The sequence below is a fragment of the Drosophila arizonae genome, chromosome 2 (assembly GCF_054131065.1).
Source record: "Drosophila arizonae isolate 15081-1271.41 chromosome 2, UAZ_ARI_1.0, whole genome shotgun sequence".
Lineage (NCBI taxonomy): Eukaryota > Metazoa > Arthropoda > Insecta > Diptera > Drosophilidae > Drosophila > Drosophila arizonae.
Window position 1 is genome coordinate 3244349 of NC_142922.1, and position 17922 is coordinate 3262270.

General features: G+C 39.3%; 3 protein-coding genes across 4 annotated transcripts; 2 read left to right on the top strand and 1 right to left on the bottom strand.

Moving 5' to 3' along the window:
* Window positions 1–1645: 1645 nt before the first annotated feature.
* On the top strand, window positions 1646–4313 carry TBC1D5 (TBC1 domain family member 5). Its single transcript, XM_018018355.2, has 7 exons — window positions 1646–2170; window positions 2230–2634; window positions 2693–2786; window positions 2849–2994; window positions 3054–3196; window positions 3264–3604; window positions 3668–4313. The coding sequence occupies exons 1-7, from the start codon at window positions 1827–1829 to the stop codon at window positions 4160–4162; spliced, it is 1968 nt and encodes a 655-aa protein (XP_017873844.1). The 5' UTR covers window positions 1646–1826; the 3' UTR covers window positions 4163–4313.
* A 639-nt stretch (window positions 4314–4952) lies between these two features.
* On the bottom strand, window positions 4953–9251 carry Su(var)3-7 (Suppressor of variegation 3-7). Of its 2 annotated transcripts, XM_018018353.2 has the most exons (6): window positions 9118–9251; window positions 8353–9036; window positions 7737–8294; window positions 7342–7677; window positions 6378–7283; window positions 4953–6327 (listed from the first exon to the last, which is right to left on the bottom strand). In XM_018018353.2, exons 2-6 carry the CDS (start codon window positions 9012–9014, stop codon window positions 5115–5117), a joined length of 3675 nt encoding a protein of 1224 aa, XP_017873842.1. In that variant the 5' UTR covers window positions 9015–9036; window positions 9118–9251; the 3' UTR covers window positions 4953–5114. The 2 variants fall into 2 exon arrangements, with proteins under 2 accessions (XP_017873842.1, XP_017873843.1); XM_018018354.2 differs by having other exon boundaries at window positions 4953–6312; window positions 8353–9186.
* Window positions 9252–9417: 166 nt separating this feature from the next.
* On the top strand, window positions 9418–10171 carry Bet5 (blocked early in transport 5). The gene is made up of 3 exons (XM_018018366.2): window positions 9418–9620; window positions 9698–9840; window positions 9902–10171. Exons 1-3 carry the CDS (start codon window positions 9522–9524, stop codon window positions 10095–10097), a joined length of 438 nt encoding a protein of 145 aa, XP_017873855.1. The 5' UTR covers window positions 9418–9521; the 3' UTR covers window positions 10098–10171.
* Window positions 10172–17922: the final 7751 nt, after the last annotated feature.

Below are 17922 nucleotides of genomic sequence, written 5' to 3' on the forward strand. Positions count from 1 at the left end.
AGTGTATATGTGTGTGTGCGTGTGCGTGTGCGTGCGTGTGAATTTCGATATATGACAATGCGCTGGACGTGCAGTTGACAGCAACTGCACTCATAATTTATTTGACAACTCAGAACAGACGGGAAGGAACCTTAAAGCTGTGTGATGTGAATATCTGTTAGTAAAAATTACATTTCGCGGCTCAATGCAGCCAGCATTGTTAGTAATTGAAATTTCAGAGCATAGTAAGACATGATTTTTTGGGTAATGCCTAAGATTCATTCATACGCTCCATTGGACAGCGGTCAGACAGCGTAAATTTGTTATAGCTGGCGGATTCATTGGGTCAAGTTTAAAATGCTAGAAATATTGCTCGAGACTAGATCAAAAAACGGCATTGACCGTCTTACTTGGTTCAAAAATCGCCAGCCATTGACCATAGCATAATAATACATTAAAAATAGAAGAGTTTCGATGCCATAAACTGCGATATTTGCAATTTGTTTTTTGTTTTTTTTTTTTTTTTTTTTTTGCAGGGGGTCGCACTTCTGCTGAAACTGTTGCTTATGCTAATGCTCATAATATTGCGGCTGCTGCGCCGGTACGACATTGTTTATTGTTTTTTTATTTCTTCTTTATTTCCTGGTTTGTCAGTTTCGTTAAGCATTATAATCGATAATTTGCTGCGTATCAAGCGCGCTAAGACAAACATTGACCTCAATGTGTGAAAGTATATATGTGCGTGATCAAATATGTATATATTGAATATTAAAATTATTTTTTAATTGCTTCGCTTTTCAAATAAATGTGTTTGCATAAATGCCCATATGCTATAACGGCCAAATAAGACCTAAAACTAGAACTATCGAGTGCCACAAATTTATGTTAACAGCAGTTGGCGCTGCTATCCATGAAATTCTAAACGAATTCAATGCTGTACAGTGGCTTACCATTATTATTTATTTATTTGCTACGAAATTTAATGCTCAGAAAACCGGTTTTTAATAACCATCAACATAGTTGATTTTAATACTTCAATTCTAGATTTAAAAAAAAAAACTTACTAAACTTTTCATATTTCTTTTTGTCGCTTTTACATCAACTTAGTCGTGCTCTAACGGCTAAAGCTGCAACTATCGATTGGCGCAATTATTTATATTCCCAGACACTAGTGATGGTATCTATAAAATTCTAAATAAACGGAATGTTGTACAGTAGCTTAGCATTAATATTTATAATTTGAAATGGGAAATTTTCTGATTAGAAAACCTGTTTTTAAACATTAATTTGTTAACCACCAACATATTTGATTAAATTGCAGCTATTCTAGATATAATAAATGACGCAGCTTTCAGTGCTTAAATAAAATAATTATACTGCAACGGCCAAATTCAAACTGAAGCTGGAACTATCGATTATCGTAAATATTTAGCACGTAACAGTCCTTGCAACAGGCTTACATGAGATTCTACCTTATGCTGTTTGCTGTACAGCGGCTTAGCATAAATATTTATATATTTGCATTTCAAAATTCTATGATTAGAACAAACCTGTTTAAAATTTTACTTGAGTACATTTAAAAAGTTGTTCTAATACCATTCTATTGCTAACATCGATAAGGCATGAACAATCGAAACTACAGCTGTGCTTGCCAGACCCGTGCAAAATGTAATAAATCTTTACACGCAGGTCGGTCACACTTGCACCCTTATCTCACAAATGTTGCCAAATATAATCAGCTTTGTTTTGTAAACCACTCACTTTTATATAGTATTTGTAAATTCAATTCAATTTGGTGCGATTATGCTTTCATTTACAATTCGCGTAGAGCAGCCAGCAACAAAGCAATGACTGTGCGGGGCATAGAAGCTATCAAATTATATATGCCGACGTCAAAGGCAGATGCAAGAGCAGCCATAAAAACAAACATACGTGAGGAAACGGGCAGGGCCGTGATAGAACCTACACCTGTTGACAAAGGCCAGGCCATGACCTCTGTGGAACGCTACAGGCAGGAATGGGCGCAATTGCTGTCCAACTTGGACGAGGACCCCGAATCTTTGCGTTTGGCTGCATTCAACGGCCAGCTGAAAATGTCAAAGTTTCGCAGCATCCACTGGGCGCTGCTGCTGCGAGTGCTGAGCGCTGATCATCGCAGCTGGGTTAGCCAGCGCACACAGCAGCGAAGCAGGTTAATTAACTAAATAATCAAACCTGCAGTACTTTATAAATGTGTAAACGAATTTGCAGATACGAGAAGTTTCGCGTGGACTATGTGCGCAATCCTCACGAGCTGGCTGGCCCTGTAGACGATGATCCCTTATCGCAGTCGACGAAAAGTGTCTGGAATCAGTATTTTAGCGATCAGGAGCTATTCGCTGTCATACGCCAGGATGTGGTGCGCACCTTTCCGGGCGTGGATTTCTTTCGCAAGTCCCTAATACAGAATGCCATGACGAACATACTCTTCTACTATGCACGGGAGCATCCGTACATGTGCTACAGGCAGGGCATGCATGAGATATTGGCGCCCATTATCTTTGTGGTCTACAGCGATCATCAGTCGCTGTTGCACTACAAAGAGATAGCCAAGACGGACATCAATGAAGCTCTGTTAAATGTTCTGGATGCGGCATATCTGGAAGCGGATACCTAGTAGGTTCTATTCATATACCCATTATATATCTATTATGATAGTATGCTCTCTTTCCAGCTCTATCTTCTCGCGCCTCATGTCTTCTGTGGAATCGTATTATCGAGTTACCAGCATAGCCTCCTCCCCAGTTGAGTTGCAGTCGACGAGCGAGGTAAGCCGTTGCCCTGGATTCATTGTTTTAAACAAATGTGTATAATAAAGATTTTATTACAGACACCCGGCGCTGACGCTGAGCCGCAATCAGAGGTGGAGGTTATCAGCCAGCTGAATTTGATACGCGATAAAATATTGGCCAAGCAGGATCAGCATTTGCATCACTATCTGCTCAAAATGGAAATTCCATTGCATATATTTGGCATGTGAGTGTAATTCACTTAAAATCTAATTTCTATAAAAATTTACCTCTGATAATTTTCAGTCGCTGGCTGCGTCTGTTGTTTGGGCGGGAATTCATGCTGCTGGATTTGCTGCTGCTCTGGGATGCCATCTTTGCAGACAGCGATCGCTTCGATCTGCCCAACTACATATTGGTGGCCATGCTGGTGCATATACGAGATAAGCGTGCGTAATTGTTTATATGTGTGCAAAGAATCCCCTTTTTGATTTGTCATTCGCTTTGTTCTTGCAGTGCTGCTGAGTGACTATACGACATCGATGACTTATCTCATGCGCTATCCCAGCCATGTCGATGTCAATCTGGTGCTGCGACACGCCTTGCACATGCTCAATCCCAAGCAATTCGACTACCCAGCGAACGCCTTCTCCTGTGTGTCATTCACAAACAATTCGCCCGCATCTGAGCCGCAAGCATCACCGCAGCGTGTGCGCACTAGCTCCGAGTCTTCAAATGTGGGTACCCAAATCGATCGGCACATCAGCTATATGCAGGCTCGCAATGCTGAGAATTCTTCTGCATTGGCGAAGCTACAGGATGTCAATCGCGTCGCCATGGATGGCTACCTTGAAGATGTAAATTTAATTCAGTGTCCCACGTAATTAGCAATTTGTAACTTTATTTGATCGTTCTTCCAGAGCCCTGAGCTACTGCGTCTGGAGCTGAAGAACGCGCAGACGGTCATCAAAATAGCTCACAGCAAACTGCTTAGCTATTTAACCACTGTGCGCAAACACATGGGCAAGCATAGCAACGAAGATCTCAGTCGTGCTCTCGATGGCATGGAGGAGCTGTGCAGTTTTCTAGATGTGAAATTAATATTCCCGCTTCATGTGCCCACAGCGCCCATTGATGAGGCACTGGAGGCCAACGAGCGCAAGCAATTGAATAGCAAACGAAACAACGCCGCTGCGATCACGCCTCCAATTGCTCGTATTCCGCAGGTGCCCGTCGCTAGCAGTAGCTATGAAATGCCCGAGAATGCCTTCATGCACAGTTCGACGCGCCGGTTGCTGGGCGATCGACGGGAGATCGAGCTGTCGACCATCACCAGCGACGAGAGACCCGAACAAATGGTGCTGCAAAATGGTTTGCCCGCGGCCGAGCCGCAACAGCCGCAACGGCCGCAATGAAACAATGTTTCAGCCATCGACTGAATATTATTTTACAAATTAAGCTAACGAATTGTGAATCCTCGATAAAAACCTTATTATTCATTTTTTATTTGTATAAACTGCATCGGAATAATACGAAATAAATGGATGCAATGTGCTGAAAACCTTATATATACACACATATATATACATATGTATAACTAAATAATTTTGCGGTTTTTTATATACTTATACTTGTAACTTTCTTTCTTTTTTATTGCAACATGATTACAATGAAAACAAAAAGTCAGTTCGTATTCATGTGATGCAAAAATTATATTTCTAAACTAATAAAATTATGAAGTTTTTTAATTTTAATATTTTCAGATATTTTCTGGTTAAGGCTCAAAATTATTAAAACTATTTTCTTAAATATGTTTGAAAAAAAAAATCGAGTGACAGTTCTGTAATAAAAACTTCATACTTTAGTAAAAGTCAAATAAAAATAGGAAAATAAAAAGTTAAGCTAACAATGGTATTTATAAACCAAATTTTTGATCTTTAATTTAAATAATAAAAATTTAAGATCAGCGAAAAAAGATTTATATGTATACACATATAAAAAATAATAAGTTTATCTATTCATATAGATAAGTAGTATATACTTTGATTCTTATTCAAATAATTCGCTTAACAGTCAACACATTTTCAATTCAAGTATCGTGGAGAACTTTTAGACTTCAGATTGCAGGAATATAATAATATAGATATATATATTATCTATGGATAATAATAACAATGCTATGTGAACATCGTGGCTTGATTCTAATTCAAATTTAACATTTCGCATAACAGTCAATACATTTACAGCTATAAATATGTCGTGGAAATCTTTGAGCTTAACACAAAGAGTAATTTGATTTCCTTACAGTTGTTTCGTGAAACAACTAAGAAAAGGCGTCACTTAGCTATTTGTATATATCAACGAGTTTTACATATTGGCTGGGTGTGATGGTCTGTTGGGTTGCACGACTGGGCGGTTCAAAACATATTGCCGACGTGCCTGATCTTGGATGTGTTGCTGCGTGTTGGTAGCGGCGTTCGAGTAGCGAGGAGTACTCTGTGGAAGCTGCTGTTGGCTGGGCTTCTGCTGCCTCACCTGCTGAGCCTGGCCAGAGTTCTGCACTGGTAAAACGATGGTGTTGTTGTTATGAATCCGCCGAAAGACAGGCGTGCTGCCAGTGCTGCCATTGCTCACGTCCGAGTTGGAACTGGGAGGCGTGTTCATTACAACTACGTTCGGTGGCGCATGATTCGATTTCTTCGATTGGGCCCTGACAGTATTTGGGCCATTCGCGCGCGCACCGCCAAAATTAGCATTCACTGTGGTCAGCTTATTGATGGGCACAACGCGCACTGAATCCTCCGGCTTGGAATTGGAGCTGGTCAGAAAGCGTCGCACCTTGAACATCACCTCCTGTGAGCGTCCATTACAAGGATCTGATGATGGCACACTGATATTTGCGGCAGTTGGCGCCGTATGTTCAACTGGAGCCGAACTCTGACTGGGTTCGGGTGTGTGATTGTTGCTGGACGACAGCCTTATCTGCGCCGGCGGTTCGTCCGGCAGATCCTCAAGGGTTATGAGTGGAGACGCAGATTCTGGTGATTCGGGAGCTTGTTGCAGCTTTCGGTTGTCTTCCTCGAAATTTAAGCGCACCGGTTCACTCTCTTTGGGTGTGCACACTGTTACTTTGTCCCTCGACTGAGCTGAATCAGCTGCTGGCACTGGGGCGTTACGTTGGATGCCGCGCAGCTCCAGGTCGCACACAATCTGCATGATTTTGGCTTTGCCTTCGGCAGCTAGATCGCTGGGCAGACTTTTCATGGTCTGTGTGATGCTCTCGAAGAACAGCTCCATGGTGTCCCGGGGCTGTGCAACGGACACGCTAGCCAATGAGCAATTGTGGGATGACGTATTGGCTGGCGAATCGTTTTCCCGCTCGAGAGTACGCAGACGCGATACAATGTCGAAGGAGGAGCATATCATGTCCTTGGCCATATCCAACTGGCTGCGCTCATCACTTCGCTTGCCCGCTGAGTCGCGCAATGCGCGCAATATGCGACGAATCTCCATCGAGCGACGCGCCCGTTTTGCTGGCGGCTGCTCCCCGGTGCTGCATTCAGACCTAGAGAGAAGCGGACTGCAAATGAGTTAATTGAGTAGCATTTAGTGAAACGGTGCTTTGCTTACTTAACGCTCAACTCCTCGTCGCTCTCCTGGTCCACATCCATTACAGACGCGGCTCGATCCGCTTCGGTGGTTGTTATCGTGGTGATCTCGCTGGTATTTCTAAGTCGCTCCAGCTGTTCCAGATGCTTGCGTGCTCCATCGTGCTGCCGCAAAAAGAATATCTTAATCGGCAGCCGAGTCTCGCACAGCTTGCAATGGCAATAATTCTCATCGTTGACATCCGGCTCCAGCCAATCGTATTTCGCCTGCAGCTCGGCCATGGCCGCTTTATGTTTGGCTTCGCCCGTGGGCAGAGCTGACGAAGCTGGTGCGGTCGTTGCCGCAGCAGATGTTGGCGGCATTCGAGCAACTCGTTTGCGTTCGAAGCGCAAGCGAACGTGTCGAGAGCTGCGCTGGTGCTTGGAGGCGTACTTAAAGCTGGGCAGGAAGACAGACACTTCGCAGAGCTTGCACCAGCCGTAATTGTGGCGGGCCTCGCTGCGCTTGTACGAAAGCCAAGGAAAGCGATCCTTCCACACCATTACCTTGCCCTGCATTGTGGCCGGCACGGCCTTGAATACTGGCTTCGGTAATGCTTTGTGTGCTGAGACTGAATGCGAGTTATCCTCATCAACAGTTACGGCTACGGACTCTTCATTGCTCTGATCACCGTTATCGTTTTCCTCCTCGAGCTTGCGCTGCCTTCGCGCTTCCTTACGGCGTGCTGCTTGGCGCGCCTTAAACTGAGCCGCAAGCTTCTTGTGGCGTGCGCTCTGCTCGTGCCGCACCTTGTTCGACTCTTTGTGGAAACGCACGCGACAGAATTTACATATCTGAATTTTGCGATCCTTTGAGTAGCGCAGCCACGGAAACTGTCGCACCACAGGCTTAGCTTTGCTCGTTGCAACGACGGTCTCTTTCTCCAGTCTGTGACAAATATTTCAAAAATATTTATAGCAATCAGGAGGAGATATTCTTTGCTTACTCTGGGGAGCTTCTTTGCGAGGTGGATAGTTTGTCGTCTTCCTGAATATAATCATCGTCGCTGCCTTCTGTCTGCGGGTCTGACTGCTCCTGCTCACTCTGCTCCTCCTCCTCCTGCTCCTGCTCCTGCTCCTCACCATTGACTGCGATAGTTGCCGCCACTGCAGCCTGATGCTTCTCCGAGTTTTCATGGTTTTTACGCTTGATTTCGGAATGCCCGTAAATGAAGCGCCGGCTGCAGACATGACAGTAGGCTATTGAAGGATCACTAGGATCAGCCACTATCCAAGGATGCTGCTCCGCATACTTTGCCCAAATGCCGCGATTCATCTTCGATCTAGAAGCAAATGAACAAAGGTTATATTTAATAGGCAAGATGAATACAATTGTACGCACAATTGTTTCTTCTTGAATGCAATTAAATTGCTGCAATGCACTTTGGTCTTCAGGTGGCGCATGAAGCTGGTTATGGCCATGCGGCAATCGCAGAGCGTGCAACGGCATTGCTGCGGATTCGTTTCGGGCAGAAGCTCACACCAGTCACTGGGATCCGTGGACTCTCCGCAGGAGTCAACGACAGTCATCACAAGCGTATCTTCAGCAGTAGCTTTGCCACTATCTCTCAGCTCCTGAGCTGGATTATCCGCGTTGTCCGATTCACTGCCGCTAAGTTTGCGTTTGCGCTTCTCCATCGATCGCTGGGCCTCGCAATGTCCTTTGCTAGTCTCGTGCCGCTTGCGCAAATAGACAAACTCCACGTTCATGCGCACATTGCAGCACTTGCACAGACCAACTGTTCCCTCCTTTTGAGTACGCTCTAGCCAATCGTGCCAGTTTAGCCAGCGCTGCCAATTGAAATCGTTTAGCTTCTCCACTTCGTTGGCGCGCTTCCTTTTCATGGCAGCCACATAGTTGTCTGTGCCGAACTCATGCTTGATATCCTGGTCAACCAGTCTGAGAAGTAGAAATATTTAGTTACGGTGCAGAGCAATAGTTATTAATAGTTACATACTCGCTCTGCTTATACTCATCGCTGTTCTTGAAGGCCAAATAATTGCTTTCACGCTCCTGGTGATAGAGCGACAGATTGTGTTGCTGAATGTATTTCAGCTTTTTGTTTATATTGATGATCACATTGCAGTACAAGCAAAAGGCAAATTCGCCGTCGCTCTCCTCGTGCAGCAGCCAAGGCCAGCGTTTCATCCAGATTTGCCAGCGTTCACCGCGGCTGATACGACGCGACCCGCTGCTGCTTGCCTCGTCGGCGCTTTCCTCCTCCTCATCATCGTCGTCATAGTCTGCCTCTTTGCTGGAATCGATGGGTTCCAGCAAACCCATCGGATCAGGTCCATTATATGAGGTGGCACTTTCGCCATCGCTGCTGGGCTCCGTTTTAGTTGAGGTTTTCTCATCATCCCTTGATTTATCCTCGCTGGCATTATTAACATTTGCCGTTTGTTTTTCACCCACCGAGGCGCCTTCATCTCCATCATCGTCATCTAACTCAATAACTAGTGTTTCTTCTGTCGCGCCCTCCACTTCCATTATTTTTAACTCGTGTACGTCCGTAGGTGACTTCTTTGACGAAGTCGACGACGCCATTTTGTTGGTATTGCCGGCATCGCTGGCATTTGGTACGGAATTTCCAGCAATTTGGGCGATTGGCGATTCCATTTCAATATGGGCAGACCTTACCCTGTTTATCCAGAATGTAATTAAATTGTTTTCTAGACCATTTGTTTAAATTGCAATAGAATAATTTCAAAGGAAGTTTTACTCTTAAAATTCGCAAGGCAGTCCAGGAGTTCGCGTTCGCCTGAAATTATCGATTACAAAATATTACGCTCTTGCGAAAACTACTCAACGATTGGCAGGGATATATCGATATGGACATGTTACAAAATTCAAAATAGTTAAATAACAAAATAAGATATCAAAATATATTAAATAATTATTCCAATTGAGTTGACAAAATGAATATGTTTTATAATTATTATATTTTTAAATTCATACTAGTTCCACTATTTATACATTAATGGACTATCCCTTTGCATCTACAAATATATCGCAAATACTATCGATATATATATTTTTTTTTATTAGGGTCACACTGTTGGAGCATTTGTTATTGTTAATTTTGTTGCTGTATTTTGTATTGCATTTAGCTGTGATTTAAACAAAATGACAATATTTAATTTGTATATATTCGACAAAATGGGCACTCTGATGCACTACGCCGAGTGGAACCGTACCAAGAAATCAGGCATAACCCGAGAAGAGGTACACATCCATCCACGTCAAAAACAAAAACAATGCCATTTGTTGTATAAATTATTTATAATGTAATAAAATTTCAGGAAGCGAAATTAACGTACGGCATGTTGTTCTCCATCAAGTCCTTTGTAAGCAAAATATCCCCCCACGACCCACGAGAAGGATTTCTTTACTACAAAACAAATCGCTACGCGTTGCACTATTTAGAGACGCCCTCTGGATTAAAGTGAGTAAAGCAACAGCTGATCTAAAGATCTAGATTAAAATGAAAATATGTATTTGTTTAGATTCGTGCTAAACACAGACACCGCAGCCATCAATGTCAAGGAGCTACTGCAACAGCTGTACGCCAAAGTCTGGGTGGAGTATGTGGTGCGTGATCCACTGTGGACGCCCGGCACAGTGGTTACATCGGAGCTGTTTCAAAGCAAACTGGACGAATTTGTCAAGCAGTCGCCCATTTTCGGCATTAGAAATATTTAGAAATGTAAGCCCACTGTATAGCTAATAGATACGTATATGTATATGTAAATAAAACATCAACTGATATGTCACAAGCGCACTGTGTCCCCAAATTGTAGTTGTTAACAGCTACAGTGGCCCTCAATTATGTTCGCACAGCAGGAAACAGCGAATTGTCGCAGCAACATTTGAAAAGAAGCCGCCCGACACTTGCGCAAGGAACACACTACAGCTGAACTGTTACTCGCAAGCATCCAAATTTATGATTTGCAATTGCATATTATCTTTTGTTTTGCTTTTTTTTTTGTTTTTTTTGTTGTCCGTGCAAATTCGTTAGCGTTTCGCATGTGAAGACAGTTATTGTTGCAGCTATTAAATCTGTGACCGACTCGCCCCCATCGCCAGTTGCTCTGCCTCGCATCCAAGGGTTTTGCGCAATGGAAAATGATTTGCAAAATGTTGCCAGCTGCCCATACACACACACACATACGCAGGCTCATGTACTTGTGTGGAAAGATCCAAAGCTAAGAGAAATGAAGAGTATGGCAAATGCCAGTCGCATGAATGACAGAGCGAGATGCAAACGTTTAACTCCGAATTTGCTGTACGATTGCTTTTTCGCAAAACCAGTCGCTGAGTACCGTTAGCAACCTTTTGGGCATGCTAATACATGCATCATACACACAAATATGTTTATATACATATACGTATGTATGTATGTGCATAAGTATATTTTTGAAGCGTGTATTTTGACTATGTCACCAAATATGCAAAGCTCCAAGTTTCCATTTATTATTCTATATGCCGGCACATGTACATATGTATGTATGTACACATTGTTTTTGTTATCCAATTTACATATGAATTGGAACATGTTTTTTTGAACTAGTTCATTTATGGAAGCCGTTTTATGCGCTTCAGTTGCTTACAGAGCATTTCAACTTCGTGAGACCAAAAACAAAATTTTCAAATATTTATGTTTCACATATTTTTTTTTTTTTTTTTTTTTTTTTGCCAGTTTTTACGATGTCTCACTTATTTAAAAATTCATGCAAGTCATCTGCAGTTTTTGGTCTAAATTTATTTGTATGTCTTTTTCTTTCTGTCATACTGATGCTTGGGTTAAATTCGAAACCGGGTTTCAACAGGGCATTGCAAAAGCAAAATCAAAAGCAAAAGCAAAAGTTGCGAACACAATGGAAATCGAAATGTAAAGCGAGTTTTTAGGCCTCGGCCTATGATTCAGTTATCGAGTGGGCTAGTGTTATATTGTAGATGGCAATAGAAAATGGTATATGTAGGTGTATACATACATATGTACATATAGGAAAACCAACATTTAATAAATCAAATGAACTGTCACATTACGGCGCCAACATCTTACAAAATGCCCTTTCCAAATCCAATTATTGCACACATATGTATGTATGTATGTATGTATTTATGCATGTGTAAATATCTATATGTATGTAAGCACATTTATATTTATATAAGTATTCAGATTTGTGTTTATCAATAGCGAATACCGGTTGGCGTATGTTTGCCTTCGGCTTTCTTTCAATTTGCTAGTTGGTGGTTTTGTTTTCGTTTATCGATGACACGATCACGATTACCATCGATTCAGTCAGCCCAATTAAACGCCGCTCGTATCCCTACAACCCACTCTGCGTGTATGTGTGTGTGTTTGTGTTACGCTCTTGCTTGTTTCTTTTGCTCACAACTTTCTGCATTTCAGTTTTTCCAAATTTGTTTTTATACCCTGAACCCATTGAAAATGGGAAATCAGGGTATAATGGTTTTGTGAAAAGTATGTAACAGGCAGAAGGAATCATCGCAGACCCCATAAAGTATATATATTCTTGATCAGCACGACGAGCTGAGTCGATATAGCCCTGTCCGTCTGTCCGTCCGTCCGTCCGTCCGTCCGTCCGTCCGTCCGTCCGTCCGTATGAGCAAAAGAATCTCAGAAGATATAAGAGCTAGAGAGCTGAAATTTGGCATGCATACTCGTGTATACCATAGGCAGTACAAGTTTGCTTTATTTTTTCGATAACTCGTCCGATAACTTTTTTATCGAGAATAATCGAAAAATCGACTTGGTTTTTTCAGCATAATTTTAACACTTTTAGACCTGGAGACTTCATATTTGGGTTGTATATAAAGTTAGTGGATACAAAGATTTTGTAATTTGCAGATTTTGGATACCACGCCCCCTTCTCCCCCAATTTGTAAAAGTACTAGTACTAGTACTTTTCAAGTACTAGAGACTTGTGCTTTGGAATGTACACATATTTTAACCATATGATTACGCTCTGAAAGTTTCATTAAGATCGTATGTCTACAAAAGAAATTATTCAACAAATAAATTCTCATATTATTGCCCACATTGCAGCGCAGCCCAAGCGCAGTCGCTGCTAACTGCGCAGTCAGCAGAGCACGTGCTTATAAGTGCATGTGTATGTATGTGTGCATAAAAGAAGTCCAGACTGATTAGAATATCAGCTTGGAGGGTTCAGGGTATCTCCTAGTCGAGCAGTCTCGACTGGAGCCTTCTTACTTGTTTTTTTTTGTTTTTCGTTTCTTTTTTTTTTTGGGTCTGCAAATGTTACGCAAATTACGAAAGCTCATTCAGTGGGTTTTATTAGATGTCAACCGAAAAGTTTACAAGGTTATGATCGCTTTGGTGGGCCGCATCCAATTGGAAAATGAAAACCAGTCAATATGTGTGTCACATGAGAAGTTGGTGTGCTCTAGTTGGAAATTTGTAGCTTGAGTGGGAGGGACTGTGATAGGTGTGGAGAGTTAATGGAATGGATTATGAAATTTCTATTATAGTTACATATTTTAATAAATTATACTTTTTTGAAGTTTATTTTTATTATAATGGAATGGAAATTTATTATATTATATATAATAAAATATGATAATCTATCGATTCTTAAGTTAACAAAAATTGATATGTATATATTATAGACTAGAGTTGTATTTATTTTCTGAGCTTGAAGAATAGAAATTTAGATGAGTAAAACGTAGTTTTATATGTCAAATTTATTCCTTCTTTTAATTTTCAATATATGATCCATTTGGCTATAAATTGAAACGTATTGATTATATCAAAAATCCACCAATACATAGAGTTATATACATTGAATTATATCGGACGCGTGAATAGTTCCATATCTCTTTCCGATTCCCTAAAGCAGAGCTGTTGGAGCTCTGATTTCATTCAAAGCACTACAAATGCATTCACTCTAAAGAAATAGCATACATCCCAAAAAGTTCATTATAGTGCTTTGATGACAGTTTCCACAGTTTAATGGTCAGGCTATAATATTATGGGTCTATTGTTTGGTGTGTGGGAACCGGGAACCTACTGGTTGGGGTAAATAATTGTGGAACCTTTGATAGGCAATTGTCGTACAGCTTTTCGCTTTAGCACAATTAAATGTGAAAAACGGGGAAAGAGGAAGCTTTAATATTTTGTTGCTAACTAAGCCTAACGAAGCAATCAACATTTTTGCCCACGCTCAATTGTGAAAGGGCCTTGGGCTCATCGTATTTGTTAAGCAGAAATCTTCGATACTGCGAAGTTGTTGACCAACTGACAAAAGTTCGATGCTAATGAAATTAGCTAAAAAAAATACTATGCAAATTAGTTTCGAGCCTAAAATAAGAACAGGGAACGAGCAACACACGTGTGATGATATTTTAGGTATAATGTAGTAAGAAAGAATCTAGTTGAGTAGATAAGACCAAGCTGGATGTATCCCACTTTTATTCTATAAGGCATATTTACTAAGCTTTAGTCCAACCTTTTATTATATAGGATTTACAAGTCTCATTTTATTTACGAACTTTACATAGAACAACTATTTATGTAAATAATTCATGTAAAATTCATAAATCAATGTTATGCATTAATTTTTGGGCATCTTTTAGTTCTTTCTAAAAATCCACAAAGAGCTCGACGAATTTCGGCTTGACAACCGCTTTTGTTTCTTCTAGATAGAATGCTGCCTGTTTGACCATATACAGAAATTGCGACTTAGTTAAGCTATAAAAAAGACGAAAAAATATTTGAATAAACCATTTTATGCAAACGCTATATATTTATATATACTATATGACTAATATCAATATCTAATATTTTAGAGAAAAATCTATAAGTGACTATAATTACATTAATGAGCAAAAATTGTGTTGATAATGTTGAATAATTGAGAATTTTTTTGCGAGGCGTTGGAACTAAATAGTTTATACTATGTTTAAATTTTAGATATATTGCTTAAATAATTTATAGATGCTTGGTTATAGTACTTAAATATTAATTAAAAAATAATTTCTATTGTGTTTTAGAGACCTTTCTTGATGCTGGAAAGTTTAAATGTTATAACCTGTTATTATTAGATAATAATGTGGAACGAAAGGTGAGTTTTAGCTTCATCCGTTATTGCTCTCAATTACTCTCAATTCGTTACAGTTTAGAAATATTAGAAATATTTAATAATCCGTAAAGCATAGAACGCTGTTTAAAAAGAAAATTAAACTTATTTTTATGACTTGTATTTCCTAAAGTGAACTAAAAGTATTAAATGCAAAAAATGAATATTGTTTACGCCGCTTTGACCTAGGTTAACTATGTGAGATAATCATTCGCCTCGTCCATTATAAAATTGACTTTGCATACAAGATGAGTAAAAGCACAATTTCGTTAAATATTTAAATTTCAATTTAATTAGGAGACGAACGGATATATATATATATATTATTGTATTTTTTTTTTCATATTAATTCGCATATTACACATATTCCATTAAATATACTACAAAAAGGAAAAGTAATATATATTGCAATTTTTCATATTTATATGTATAACTATTCCATTTATTTCTCATAGTATAACGTATATTATGGTTATTGTATCATATACTGATTTTATATCCTATATATAGTGAATATCATGATATTTTTAAGAATGAACTATCTTTAATAAACTAACTTTATTTATATACTTGTTATCAATAATAGATTTCATATATATAATATCAATTATACATTACATATTATATGAAACCTATTTTATTTGATATTTTGTCTAACTAAATTCTTAAAATTAATCGTTTCACTATCTTTTATAATAAAATATATTTACCTTACAACATATCTTCAATCATACATTTTATGTAGCAGCTTATCATATATCATACATCATGTATCGTATGTCAATTGCAAACTGATTTGGTCTTAGCTGTGTTTGCTGATTTGTGACTAATTATGAACTCTGTGACACGTAAAGTTCAGTCAATTGCGACTAACTAAGACGCGCGAGAGAGACTTGAGCCGCGATATTGTTGAGACAATATTGGTAGAGTCACAAATAGTTGACCCTTTTTTCGCTTTACGCATAATGGCAAGTGGGCCTGGCTGATAAATGGCTCATAAAAGTTAATGAGACATGCGTGCGGTTGATGAATAACTGAGCTCTGCTGCACCGCCCAGGTGGTGCAATAAGTGGCTGCGCGGCTTGGTGGTGCTGGCGGTGCAGCAGGAATTCCTTAAGGCGCGCTTCAATGTGAACCTTTTCAAGGCTCTAGACCAGGTCGACGAGGTAGTCGTGGCAATTGGCACGTAGGCCAATGCAAGCGTCATTGCTGACGCAATTACCTAGCGACTCCTTCCGTTCTGAGATAGTTTTGGATTCTTGTGCTGACTGTACAGTGAAGACGTAGATGCGACGCGCGTCTCGCACACAGCCTTGACTTGAGTTGACTCGACGCAACTTGGACCAGATGCCGCCTTGGTCACGTAGGCCAAGGCATTTAGATCCAAACCTAATCAAACCAGTTGACCACTCGCCAATTGCTCCAGCTCCATCAGCCGGCTAGTTACCTGTATATTTAGTCACCTAAATATTTAAACAAACTTATTTGCTTGAATCTGACGCATACGCATTTGCATTTGCATTTCGTTCATTTAGTTTTAGGTCAGCAGATGTTTAACTTGAATATAATAAGTTGAGCGTGGGGGGCTCAGATGCATCTGAATTTACCATATACATACATATATGTATATACAAATTTCTGAATAAAATATATGTATGTATACATTATATATTTAGTCAAGCAAGCACGTAGACAAGGCACGATCTCTAATGATGCATATCTGTAACTCATTTGCCACGGTGAATTTACAAGTCACAAATTGTATAGCGTATACGACTAGCAGATACCCTGCTAAAGCCTAACTCAGTTATATAGCATGCCAATTGAAATGCATATATTTAGTATTGTATGTAGAGTTGCCAGATGGATCCCTCGAAGTTGGATATACATAGTTAGCCAGCTTTGTCCTCTACATAAGATACCTCACATAGGATATACGAAATAAAACACAGCAGGAGTTTAATAATAACTCTTAGGCACAATTTTCAATTTTAAGTCTTATTAAATTATCTTATGTAGTTAGGTCTACTAGGTTATGTTTAAAGTAAATTTGAGGCTAGAAGTATTCAAGATTCTGAGCAAAATGTTTCTTTTATTCTTTTGCCTTGGACATATTGCTTTCCTTAATCAATAAACCTTTTCTCAAAATTTTCTATGGGTATATGAGATAAAAAACCTACTTACGAAAGTACCATGCGTGACTTAGGCCTAAATTATGCAAAATAAAAGACTTTTAAACGCAAATTCAAGATACCGCAGATCCTACGAGTATAGGGCATAAAACACATATCTAAATCACAGCTTTAATCTGAAAACTAAGGAAAGTCGAATCACTTGCAGCTCAATTGAAAACATTTTAGGTTTCACGTTTATCTTTACTATGCCATGGCTAATAAGCCGTAAGATATACAGGGCATAAAAGAGCAGACGAGTTCAAGATGAGAACTTGGCCAACTTATTACTAGACTACCAAGAAAAGGGTAGATTTTTGCAGATTAGTCATTGGCAAATAGTTACTAAACCTATGCCTAATGTAGCTCTAAGCATATGCACAATAAACAATAAAATAAAATGTTTACTAGATCTTTCTAGTGAATCAGCTAAATGGTGGAATACTACTGGAAGTATGGAAAAATATATGCAAGTAACTAACTAACAAATGACGCAACTCAAACTGAAATTATTTTTATTTTCTAGATAATATATAGAATATATATATGTATATATATATAATTTAAAATGTGTGATTTCTTTTGTTTTGACAACATATAAAAAATTAACATTGACTTTGGCTCTGTTTGGTTTCCCATTTCGGTATGAATATTTATGAAACTCTAATATTCAAAAGATCTGAATTAGTTTGAAGAAAAGCAATTTTAACTCTTTTTTGTACCTTTTTCTATTCATGCATTTTTAAAAGTTAAAAATTTCTTGATAAAAAAAATGATTTTTTGTTACGTTATAGAATTTTAATACTCTGTTCCCGAAAGGAGAAATGTATATTGGTATTACGCATTGTCTATTGCAATGTCTTATAGGGTCTATTTTCGTCAAATTTTACTTACCCTTCATAGACTAGCGTAGACAAAAGTGATATGTCTACGCCCACAGGTGGCGTGGTAAATCGGCCAGCTATGCAAATTTTTCCATTTTCAATGGGTTCAGGGAATAAACACAAACTAGGAACAAAGTATCTCTCAGTCAGTTGCGCCCGACTGGAAAGCTCTTACTTGTTTCATATATACTATACATATATTATTACCATTTCGCTTCCGGCACGTAAGTCAAGCTCATTCTAATGCTTATTAGAGTTGCTTGAAATGAAAGCCAGTTTTAATAGATTTAATTTAGGAATAATTTTCGTGAATTTGTTTCGCCCAAATCCAATAAGAAATCCAATTGAG

What these genes read in the sequence shown, in the direction of transcription:
- TBC1D5 (XM_018018355.2), top strand. Translation starts at nt 1,827, where the DNA reads ATGACTGTGCGGGGCATAGAAGCTATCAAATTATATATGCCGACGTCA. An exon ending in CGCACACAGCAGCGAAGCAG is followed by an intron (nt 2,171 to 2,229) that starts GTTAATTAACTA and finishes ACGAATTTGCAG; the next exon opens with ATACGAGAAGTTTCGCGTGG. An exon ending in GGTGCATATACGAGATAAGC is followed by an intron (nt 3,197 to 3,263) that starts GTGCGTAATTGT and finishes TTGTTCTTGCAG; the next exon opens with TGCTGCTGAGTGACTATACG.
- Bet5 (XM_018018366.2), top strand. Translation starts at nt 9,522, where the DNA reads ATGACAATATTTAATTTGTATATATTCGACAAAATGGGCACTCTGATG. An exon ending in CAGGCATAACCCGAGAAGAG is followed by an intron (nt 9,621 to 9,697) that starts GTACACATCCAT and finishes ATAAAATTTCAG; the next exon opens with GAAGCGAAATTAACGTACGG. An exon ending in GAGACGCCCTCTGGATTAAA is followed by an intron (nt 9,841 to 9,901) that starts GTGAGTAAAGCA and finishes GTATTTGTTTAG; the next exon opens with ATTCGTGCTAAACACAGACA.